The 12,363-nt window shown below is 43.6% G+C and overlaps 1 protein-coding gene across 1 annotated transcript in view; it reads right to left on the bottom strand.

Moving 5' to 3' along the window:
- The window catches only part of LOC104493913 (engulfment and cell motility protein 1-like), a gene marked incomplete at both ends in the record, with an annotated part of 39,881 nt that overhangs the window by 12,009 nt on the left and 15,509 nt on the right, over positions 1-12,363 (bottom strand). The window contains one exon of the mRNA XM_010136677.1: positions 610-714. Coding sequence (XP_010134979.1) covers positions 610-714 — 105 coding nt within the window. The remainder of the gene's footprint in view (positions 1-609; positions 715-12,363) is intronic.

The raw sequence follows: 12,363 nt of genomic DNA, 5'->3' as shown, positions 1-12,363 counted from the left end.
TTCTCTCTTTCCTTTTTAGTAAAAATTATTAGTGTGCCTACTGTCTCCCTGCCACACACGACCTTCTTTAAGCAGGTCTGCATGGAGGCTTTTTCTTGGGGAGTTAAACCATCCCTGCTCCCTTAGGACACTGACGTCCTGGACTACCCTCCACTCCCATCCGTGCTCACTAGGTTTAGGCTTGGCAAATACCTGCTTTCAGCAAAGGTCAGGAAAAGTTGTTCTGTTCCGAGGCAGGTATTATTCAGCTGTGCACGTGCCACATGCCACGTGCAACTTCCTTTAACTACCCTTGGCAGAACAAATGCAGGAAGTGGAGCGGGCAGGGGGCAGGAATAGGTTGTGCAAATGAATCGTTACCTTTTTTCTCCAAGCATTACCTCACCTATAGCAGTAGTTTTAGCGGAAGCATCTTAACTCTCAGGACATTGCTCACTCAGTCACTTTTCAAGGCATTTGCTCTTTTCCACAGAAAACCCTAAAAGGTTTTGGTAGACTTAGAGCAGGGCAGAGAATTCTGCGCCATCACTCGTTTCTGAGTTTATGGACATCCACCACGCATCTGGAAACGGCCCAAGCTCATCTCCCTTCTCCAAGAAGCAGCCTTACCCGTATGTAAGCATCCTGGTGGTGTTTAGCGAAGTACAGCATGTTGTCAAGGGCTAGCATTCCTGGAGGGGTCTGCGTGAAGTCCATTGCTGGGTTTACGTGATTCTGTAAGAAGATAACAAGATCACTCCATTAGCAAAAGCTCCCTGGTGATGAGCACTGTGCTAGCATGCTGGGCCAAAAAGTGCAAAGTCCCTGTTTTGCTGAGCAGAAGTGTCTTAACAAGGAAAGAGTCCATGCTTCAAAGACCTTTAAAGCCAAATGCAAGCACTACGAGACTGGCACATCAGTCAGTCACTTCGGCAGCTGTGGAACGGAGTTTCCCAAAGGTTGAGTGCTTTAGAAGCACCAATCACCCAGTTTTTCATGGTAGATAGACTCCTCGCTGCTACTACTTACCTGAAAATGAAGTAGTATGAAATGAGAAGTATCATTTACATGAAGATGCAGATATATATACAAATGGCCACCAAAACACCTATTTATACCCAAGTGCTGCGGAATGATTTCAAATAAACCGCAAAAAAGGAGAAAAAACTGCTAGAGTCAAGAGCTATGTTAAGTCTATGGGATCTTGAGGACTCCTGAACATCAAGGGCCTCAGATAAAGGCGTACAAAATTAAACAGGTTCACCTTGAGGAATTCGGGTAAACTTTTTGCCACGTTCTGAACCTCTGAATTTCAGCTACAGAATTAACAAACGAACATACCAAACAGAACCAAAACTTGTTATCTTCCACACGCACCCACAAATTTCAGACGTTCGGTTTCCCACACTACATGAAAAACTACGTTTGCTCAAAACGTGCATTAACTCAGTCCATCTTTCAACTGGATGGAATTAAATGGGTATTTGAGTAGGTTTCACGCAGTTATAGACAGGAACAATGGCAACAGATGGGCTTGAAAACATCGCAGAGGCTGCCCAGAAAAGCAAAGGCTCAGGAGTGTGTTCCCCATCACAAAACACCGTCCTCTGTGCTCTTCCATCGGTATCACCTTTGCAGCGTTTCCAGCTCCACTCATCATTCTGACATGGACAGATTTCCCTAGTCGCTTTGCGGTGGCATTTCTATTCTGTCAGACCCAGATGACAGAGACTCTAAAAGTGCTTTTACTAGCAGAGAGCTGACGAGCAAAGATCAGCAGAGATTTCTTCTCCCATCAGTCTGTTCCTGCTGCGTGCTCAGGGTCTGACCCACCCACCTCACTGACAAAAGCACCCGATTTACTACTTTTCCTCCTGTTGAGTCTGTCAGGCCATAAAGCTGCAGGAATGTGAGATTCCGCTCTCTTGCCTGTCACACCTTCAGATGTACGACAGGTTGGGTTTAGCCAGCTAATAACTCATAGTCACGTGAAACAGCAGAAACAGCAGAAAGCAAAAATTATACAAAAAGGTGGCGGCTGCTGCTGCTTTAAAAGCAGACAAAGAGTTGGGGCCGAAGATGGCAGGCTGTTCATTTTACATCTCCGGTTTACAAGTGGCGTGCAAGAAGCAAAACCATCACAGGCTCATCATTTTGCAACAGGGAATCAAGAGGCTGTCTGAATCCTCAGTTTTATAGGGAAATAGCTCTGCAGTAGATGTTTCAGAAGGGTAGTGTCCAGGGAGGGAAAACAAAGTCTTAACGAGTTGTGTTTTCCAAAAACTTTTTAAAGTTTTCTTTTTAAAAAAAAAAAACCAAACCCAACTTTCATCTGTTCATCTGAATGATGAACAGAAACCCTTCAGGGCTATTTCCCCAACTCGACATTCCATCTTCCACATGCGGTATGTTCATCAGTCAGAACACTTAAAATCAGCACAAGGCTGCTTCACACACATCACAAGCCCAGCAGACTTCAGCTTCTGGGAGGAAAAAACATCCCTCCCTTCAATTTTTCCAGCATCCCTGAGAGTGCATTTTAAGAGAGGCGTGCGTCGGGCAGACACACACACACCACCCCACTCCAAACCCAGCATGAACACCTTAGCAGGACCTCCTATGCTTTTGAAACTATTCATTTTGGGCATAAAGTCTGAGCCCTTGGGAACACCACGATACTAAGCCTTGCCGTGAGGTCCATTTCCTTGGGAAAGCTGTTAACAAGGATCCATACCACGTCAGTTTTACAGGCAGAGGATACTGGGATAAACACTAGGCAAGCAGAGAGAGTGAGCAAAAATCCATCGACCTTTCTCCAGCTACTAAACATGCTAGCACTCGTTTCACTGCTACTTATAAACAACGCTAAAATTAAAGCGGGACACTGAAATAAAAAGGCTGACGTGCTGTGGCTTGAATAGCTCTTTCCTTCACTCCATTCTACATCCCAGATCATACAGAGGCATCGGCAAAATCAGTGAGGGCATGAGCAATCTCACCACGTTTAGTAAGGACGACTCATTTTGTCTCCTTCCATCACTACTAGTTCTATGTTCAATCAGAACAGCCGTGTCTCCATCACTTAGTGCTTATTCTCCGAGTCAAGCCTATGAACCCAGCTATCTTCAGTTGTTTGCTTCAAAAGCTTCAGTCACTTTGGAACGCAGCGTAACCAGGGCTTGATCTTCAGCTCCGTTATGTCAAGTAACTGGAGATACATCAGATGATTATAGCTGAGGATCCACGAGACGGTGCTGGCATGTGTGAGACAATACATTATCTTCAATCACTCTCCCAAAGAAATGCCAGCTGCTTTGTTCCCTTTCTTCTTCCTCCCTCCCCCTAAAACCATCCTTTTCTTCACATGTTGAATGTTTGTGTTTGAAACATTAACTCATTGAGAGTGGGTTTAGAACTGAGATACAGAACTAAATTACCTAAAATGCTGCAGTGAATAATTCTCAAGTGTACAAACACCCCCACCTACAACATAATTTATTAAATATACGGAACACAACGCTTCAGGCATAGCAGTTCCATCTGTTTAGCATAAAGACTACTGCATTTTTCTCTTTATAAGAGGCCAAGAGCAAGAAGTACAACGGGAACAGACTTATTACCTCCAATTTTTCAGGTAATTTTTGGTTCTTCCCACTAGACAGAGTGGTGCAACTTATGCATCACTCAGCCTCAGCACGCGAGTGGTACGTAACAGCTTACGCTCTTATATCGTACACATTAAAGTATAAAAAGCATCAAGAATTTGTTAGCCAGCTTAGTAGGGTACCATGGAAAAAAAATTCATTCTTTTGGGTAAGATGTAAACCCCAAATCACATCTGCTTACGCCACTAAAAAAAAAAAAGTAAAAAATTCATCACGTGGCACGTTTCATGAGTTGACAGACCTTGTGGATAAATTCCAGTGCAGCAAATACCCCGGCACGCTCACGCAGTCCTAGCTGTGTAAAGCTTTCTTCTCCATCCTGAATGGCTCCACTGTCTTACTTTCGGCTTCCCAGGCAACCTGGGAGGGATGTATAGATTCCAGGGGCCAGGACGTGTCCTCGCACTGCGACGCCTGCTGGCAGCATCGCTGCCCTGCCTGTAGAGACCTGCTAATGGAATAAGCACCGCTCATTCCTCGTATTATTCCTAACGACAGCATCTTCCACCTGAATGTGCTGAAGCACAGCGACCATTTATTTCCCTGCATTCCTACTCTGTTAAGGCACAAGCGTTTTATTTCTGTCTTGACAGATGCTGAGAGCTTATCACAGATTCTGCATCAGTGCTACATGCAGCTATGTAAATCAGCGGCCAGGTCACGCCAGGTTGTCCTGAAAGCTGCTTGCGCTAAGTGCTGGACCCGGTAATAGCTGATCGACCCAGAAGAACAAACTTCTTGTACTGCAGCCACGAAGCAGCTCAGGTGAAACGCTGTTCCATATACCTCACTTCTGTAGGTTCGTATGACAAAAACACTTCAGAATTTCCCAGAGAGGAACTCGGGCTGTAAAATAACTGATGACAGAAGAACTTCAGAACATCTGAAGAGGCCAGTCAAAATGGGGTTGATCTAAAATGAACCCTCTCAGAACTGGTCATGGTTTTTTTTCTCTACACGAAAAGGAAAAATCAACCAAGATTACTGCCAAGGACAGCAATCGCTTTCTCCCATCTTCAGTTACTTGCACTTACCCATTTTCCTCTTTCTTTTAAATCTAAACCACTGTTCTGAGCACTGAGAAGGAAAGCAATTACCCGGTTCTACAGCACCTACATGAAAACTTTCCCTGAAGTGAGGAAATCACAGCAGTACGTACATGGATGGCGGTTCAGAACTACTCAGGTCCAGGATGCTGGGAACTTTTTGAAGTGATATTCACAGTGCATTATGAATTGATAAACTTATGTTGGAAGTAACAATGAACACACAATGTCACCACCTACCCCCTCACTAAATAATCCTGAAGTTCCACATGCAAAATGCTCCCAGCTGTTCATTTACACAAGAAATACAAATATGAAAAAATGCTATATTAAAAAAAAAATACTTGTGAAGAGGTAGTCAGCTAAAATTCTTAATGAGGAACTAATTCTGTCTTTTTATTTAACAGCACTACATGCAAAGAGATGATGATGCACACAACTTCCACCAACCACTTTAATGAGATGTAACAGTGACTTGGGAATTTTCAACATTTATGTATTCAGTGAAAGCAAGAACTAACAGACAGATTTGTTTTTCTCTTGGTAACTCTTTAAAGATGCAAATGTGCATTTTCTTCTTCCAAAGCCAATTTTTTTCATTTTCCAACAGAACTCTATGATAGAATGAAAATGTATCTGGAGGATCACGGAATTTAAAATAACAATAAGAGCACTCTCTGCCTCAAGTCAGAAGTACCCAAAGCTCAGCAACTGTCCTATCTTTGAAAGAATATGCAGGAAATCTTTTAAGATACTTTCAGTGCAAGCCACTGAAATCACGAGCCCACCACACAGGAAGAACTCCAGTACATTTCTACTGGAGAGAGTTATCCTAAAGACTTACAAACTATGTTTTCATACAACAATGGCAGTTTTTCCTTTAATTAAAATTTTTCTTAGCTTTTTCCAGCTTCGTGTTTCAGCAAATATTTGGCCATTTCTATCTGCTCCACTTTTTTTTTTTTGATAACAGCTTTGCAATACCTATCAGTAGACTGCAAATGTTATCCTCCAACAATAAAACCCAAGTAACATGCCAAACAACAGCCTTTCTGGATCAAGTTTGACCTCACCAACAGAAACCCGACCTTCTCAACAGCAAAGAAATACTAAGCACAATCGGCATGTTAATTTCCTCATAAAAGATTTTTTAAAATTCATGGTTTGGTGACTGTATTCCTTCATTTGCTGAGCTACTACATAATCTAATGCAAAGCACCTCAGAGCTCTACATAAGCCACCACCAGAAATCTGTCCCAGTCATAAACGGACGGTGGTCAGAACTGCAAAAATTTGAATGTTACGGTGATGTAGGTAAATCAGCTAAAATAATCAGATAACACATAACAGGGCATGCCAAAACTCAAGCATATTTTCAGCCATGAATAAATTACACATTGTGAAGTAAAACAAAAACATTGCATAATTCTTTGCACTTCATACACACCTGTATTACAGCTCAACAGTTACATGGACCCAGTGCGCTGGGTTCCAAGATTTTAAGCCCTATGGCCTGTTTGAAAGCCTAGAAGAATTTAAAATAAGTGCCGTAACTGGGAGTAATCACAGCTTGTCCAACACATGACAGCTATGAACCTGTTTTCAAGTTTTATTTTAGGTAACAAGGACAGACTTTGAAGCTGGATACATGTTTAGCACTTCACAGATTGTTAATTGCACACTATCAAAACGATGTTTTCTGGGCAAATGAAGTTTAAAATGAATCAACGTGGTCATTTCAGCTACAGTTTTTCAGGGAGGGAATTCACTGCCAGTTATCTCCCACTATCCACTGAGTTTACAGAATAAATGAAGCAGCAGTCAAACATCCACTCACATATCTGGCTAGACTGGGTCAAGAAACTAAAAGCCATCCTAGTTTATGATTTCTCCACATTTGAGATTACCCTACCAGATCTCCTGCCCCACGCTTTTGGGCAAAGTCAGTCCATTTCAGACAAAACTGCTGCTGGACAAGGCATGAGCTAATCCAGATGTGTTTCACTGAAGGGAACTGGGGCCCATTCCCAGCAGCCTTTCTGGAGGCTCAGCTGAAAGGCTGTGAGGCAGGTATCGCTCCAGCCAGGGCAGCTGGAGAGCAACCAAGGGCTACAGCTTCTCAGATAGCTCCAGCTCTTCTAAAATCATGACAGAAGTACGTTATCCGCGACCTGCCCAGCAAGTAATTTTTGTGTTCTTTGAACTACAGCAGTCCAGAAGTACATTGGGATAAACTGGCAAGGAACATCCCCACCCAAAAAAAAAATTAATAGTGTTATAAATATAGACCTTTTTGAGGCCTTGGAACATGTCATGGGATTGACTGGTTTAATTTTACAAGCAGTTTGCCTTTGCTACGCAGATAGAGTCCAAGGCACAAATTCGCAACCTGCCCAGCAAGACGTTTATCGAGCTAGCAAGAAGTCCCTCATGTGAGAAAACAGTGCAAACAGTGCTAGCAGGAACAGCAAGCCAAGAAAACTAATCCATCTACACTTGAATAGCGTAAATAAACACAGATTAAACGTGTGACATGACAGAATCAAAATCCACCTGAGTAACTATCCTGCGAATCCTATCAGATGTGTATATTAGTTAGACTTAGTGTTCCTAAGACCAGCTTTGGGGGGAAAAGCCTTTTCTGAGTTGAGGTAATGTCTTTTGAGTGAGGTACACTGCGACTTCCACTCAGTATTTAAGCACAAGGGCTGGCACTGTTGGTGTCCTGGTGTACGAACGTCAGGACTGACTGATTCAGTTCAAACACGACTTCAGGAGAAATTCAGAGCTCTTCAACAGACATTTGATACAGAAGTTAAGGAAATTACACAAAACAGTTAAGGAAATTACACAAAACAGTTATCAAGGATACATAAACATATATATTAGTGTATGGTAAATACATGTGAGTTCAATAGCCCGTGAACAAGAAAAAAAAAAAAAGAATTTCCTAGGCCTTTCTATTAAGCAAAACGAAAGGTTCAAAACCAAGTTCTGCCAAATCTTGGGCTGCTTGAATCAGTCTTCTAAGCGTAACACTTCCAGGAGGGCATCCTTCTGACTGTTTTAGTTACACTTCATGCAGTTTTACCCAAACTTAACCTATCTGACATAACATTTGCCTCTGTAATTAAGGTACAGCGTACCTTTTCCGTAGAAAAGTTTCACATTTTTGAGACACCTCCTGCAGCGCTGGGTCTGGCTCTGGGGTCCTCAGCAGAGACATGGACCTGCTGGAGCGGGGCCAGAGGAAGACACAGAAATGATGCGAGGGCTGGAGCCCCTCTGCTGTGAGGACAGGGGAGAGAGCTGGGGGGGTTCAGCCTGAAGAAGAGAAGGCTCCGGGGTGACCTTAGTGCAGCCTTTTGGTACTTAAAGGGGCTTGTAAGAAAGCTGGGGACAATCTGTTTAGCAGAGGCTGTTGTGACAGGACAGGGGGTGATGGTTTTAAAAGAAGAGAGGGACGATTTAGACTACGTTATAATTTTTTTGATGCTGAGGGTGGTGAGACCCTGGCCCAGGTTGCCCAGAGAGTTGGGAGAAGCCCCATCGCTGGAACCATCCCAGGTCAGGTTGGCCGTTGGGGCTCTGAGCACCCTGCTCTGGGTGCAGATGTCCCTGCTCCCTGCAGGGGGTTGGACTGGGTGAGCTTCGAAGGTTCCTTCCAGCCCAACCCATTCTATGATTTTTCTTTTTCAGGCGCACCTGCTATGGCTGTCATGGACTAAAGAGGAGGGCCAGGCTGTGTTTAGTGCAAATAAGGAGTAGAGGGAAGCCAGGTGTGTCTGAGAAAACTCCACTTTGAAATGAATCAGCCATGCGAATTCACTGGCTGCCTGGCAGCCAAATACAACAGCTGTCAGAATTTCAAACCAGCGAACTGAGCTGAAGTGCCATCTGCGGCTGGGCACACGGACGCGCAGTCCCAGGTCAAAAAGCCTGCTGCCACCACAGAGCTCTGCGCTGCTGCTTTCATTACCTGAGACCAGGTCACGCTGCCGGTAACCACAGAGGACAAGCTGCAAACTAACCGACAGTAAAGGAGCTGTCAACATCTATGATATTTTAGCTACCTCTGGACGTACGTCCCCACGTACAAAATGACCAGCTTACCGTCAAACCCGTCCCCCGCTTCAGCGCCAACAGCCAGGCTCTGTAGATGGCAGAGACCGGTTTGGCAAAAAGGACCAACCCCACCTCAAATCTCTGAGTGCATACTTCTGCCCTAAGTTCAACAATACCTATGTCCACCCTATCGCATACCCTCACCTGCCCTCAGCAGCCAGGTAATAAAAAACACAAAAAGCCACTGGATCCATCTATTGGGGAATGTCAGTTCACTTGACTTCTGTTTTTCCTCGCTTCTCTCTGCAGGGCTGTGAAGCTCTCGTGACCAGAGCCGTGCTCTGCAAAATGAAGAGATGTTTTGCATGTCTGGGCATTGTTCTGCTCTGCCTCCAGATTCCTCCAGAGAGACCTCAGAAAGAGGATGGGGCTGCACCAAATGTACGAAGGTTTAAGGAAATGGAGGAATTATTAAAAGAACACATCCGTTTTCCACTCACGGAGGGACTACACTGAACAATCAAAATATTCGGAATTCACAGAGCAAGGTGTTTTTTAATTTGGGGAAATAATTCCATTATCCACAAATGATTTGCCTTTCTCCCTCTTGTCTTGTAATTCATCCACAGGCCTAAGTTAATGAAATCACATATGCAAAGAAAACGCCTGTAATTCTTTGTAAGTGAAGAAAATCGAAATACATTGCGTGCTGTGCTATTTTACTGTCCTTTAAATCTTACAACAGGCAACAAAAAAAAAAAAACAACCAACATGAGAAATGAGAGGAAGGGAGAACAAAGCGCTATGTACATTTAAGTAACACGCATATCCACCTGCATGCATGCGCCCACTGGAAAATTGCACAGGCTTAAAAAAACCTATTTGCAGTAATTAATGTTAAATTGGATTTACGCCATTTCACAAAACTACCATCACTTCACTCGCAAGCAAGGGTTTGTGTGCAATCACCGATCCAAGTCAAGCTGTGTGAAACAGATGAAGCCTACACTCCAAAAAAGATGTCTCACTATGTCTGGCTAGCTTGCGGGGGGGGGAGGCTGTTTCTTCATCTTTTTTTTTTTTTGCACACAAATTCTGAGGCATGTGCAGTTCATAATATCCAAAGAAAGATAGCAGAGATCCATCTCGAAGAGAAGGGGGCAGAAAACAACCAGCAGAAGAACTCTTCTGTTAGATACCCTTGAAACAAACTGCTCTGCAGTAGTTCAAATCCACGTTCAAATCCGTGGAGCTTGCCTGCCCCCCCGAGTTTATAACCGGGATGCACACAGTGAATGAGCAGCCAACAAGAAAACACAGTGACATCACACACAGTAGATAAAAAACATATGCCAGAAACACAATGTTCCTTGACCTCTGATTTTAAATGAGCACAGTTACATTTGTTAGTGGATACTTCTTCAAATCACAAGGAGTTCAGGATTTTTTTTTACAATTTCACAATTAAAAATACCGGAAAGGTATAATAATATAATAAAACCTTTAATCCTTCCTGTGTAAAATAACAACTTACCCTGTCATTAAGAAACTGGTTTAAAGGATGATTCCTCCAACTAATAGTTATAGTAAGCACAAAATGACCAAATAAAGTGATAAAAAAAAAAAATCAAACCACTAAAGGACTGAGATTACAGAGTCAGTTCATTCCCACAGGCACTCAACCACAAATACTTCATTGTTACTAGTTTTAACTTCTTAAAGTGATACTGAAAGCTCAAAGGAGGCTGGTAGCCCGTCAAAACGGGATTTCAATTTTTTTTTTTCTTTCTTTTAAATCTGATCTGCTCTGGAAGAACCAAAGCTAAGAGGAATTCAGCAGTATATGGTAAAAGGCTGGCTTGTTCATTTTGACAATGTGCAAATCGTTAGACAGCCACAGGTCCTGATGAACAATCCTGGTAAATCACACCCATAACATACAGATTTGCTGGCCCCAGTTGCTCACTGTAACGATGCATCTGACCCAGGCTCAGATCAACAGTACCAAGCTTATATAATCTTAGCAGCTCCTCTAATACCCAGGTATCACCCGCTGCACATGGCATAAGGTCAGGCTTTCCTGGTGACAACTGATACATTTTTGCTAATAAAATGAGGTTTCTCAGGTTGTCTCCCAGCCCTTTAAAACCTCATGCTCCAAAGAGCAGTAATTCCCCTCACGCCCCCCTGTTAGCACTCAGGACCAGCAGAGAAAGGTCTGATGATGAAGCAAACACCGCATTGCCTCCGTTTGGATTTCCTGATCAACTCACAGCTTTCATCACCCATCTCACTTTTTCCTCATTCTTCAGTATTTATTCCACACTGCTGAGAAGCCACGGAGTCTCCACGCAACCACCGGAGATCACCCCACTCCCTGAGGAGGGGGTCACACCCCACGCCATCCTCGCCAGCTCTGCCCCACTGACATGATGGGCAACCAAGCCGTTCCGCTCCTTGTGCTCAGCAGGCATCACCCCACACTTTCTTGCTCTGCCCAAAGCAGTTCAGCGCCTCAAGAGCCATGGATCGAAAGCTTTCTGTATTTCTGCCTCTCAGGTTTCATTAGAGATTGCTGCCTGGCTCACATTTGCAGAATGTCTCCTGAGCTGGCACTCAAATGTAGTTTTCTGATTAGATCATTAACTACATGTACAAAAATCTCACCTTTTACAGGTTTGCAGAGACTGACAAAAAAAATATCATCCAGATTGCAAGGAAGCATCCCTGTCACGGAGCCTACACAAGGCTGAAAAACGCTCAGACGCGGGAAACTATTGTTTCAGAGGGAAAAGATATGTCACCAGTAAGTGCCGGACAGAAAAGAAACTCTTCTTACAGTGCACTGTACAACTGACTAACACCAAGCCAAATTAAATAACTTTTTATTGCCCCCACAGCTACCATTTAGCCTAAACATCACACACGTGCTGGCATTCAGCTGAGAAATTGGATTTTCCAGCCCAGAACCGTTATTTCTGCTATTTCTAAGACTACAATGATTCTGTACCCACACAAGAGAGCTGCTGAACGGCTCTCGTGATCAACCGACAGCTGGTACGACACCAGTGCCCTCTGCTGTGTGATAGTATAAGTCAGCGGCTTTCTCTTCAAGTGAGGTTCAGCTGGACTCCCAATAATGTCAAGCCATATAAATACAGTAAATCAAGGAATCAAGTGAATATTAAAGAAAAACAATCCTAACAGGCATTCAGTATTACTGTAAAGAGAAGGTTTAAGTATTCGCTTAGAAAACATTCCTAGAGACTACCATGTGGAGCTGGAACTTTACCTATGGTTGAGCTACTCAAGCTGGAACCCCTCACTTGAAGTTCAAAATTTAAGAAATTTAAAATTACCAGGAAAGCATTTTGTCGACAGGTCAGTTAGAGGTGGGAGGGGGAGGTGGAGAGAGGGAAGCAAGGGAAAACCAGAGCAGAATCACATCACAAAGAGGGAGTGAAGGTGGAAAAAGAGCAAATCCAGGGAGGTTGAGGTAATGGGGGTCAGTGATCAGACATGCTGGAAGGAGACAGATCCAGCCTGAGATCAAAACGGAACAAAGAGCCCGAGGGGAGTGAGAAATCAAAACCAAAGACTAGGGAAAG

Source organism: Buceros rhinoceros, unplaced genomic scaffold, assembly GCF_000710305.1.
Source record: "Buceros rhinoceros silvestris isolate BGI_N320 unplaced genomic scaffold, ASM71030v1 scaffold6755, whole genome shotgun sequence".
In the NCBI taxonomy this organism is placed as follows: Eukaryota; Metazoa; Chordata; class Aves; order Bucerotiformes; family Bucerotidae; genus Buceros; species Buceros rhinoceros.
The sequence above is the reverse complement of the archived record's forward strand: the minus strand, read 5'-3'. Positions and strand labels throughout refer to the sequence as shown.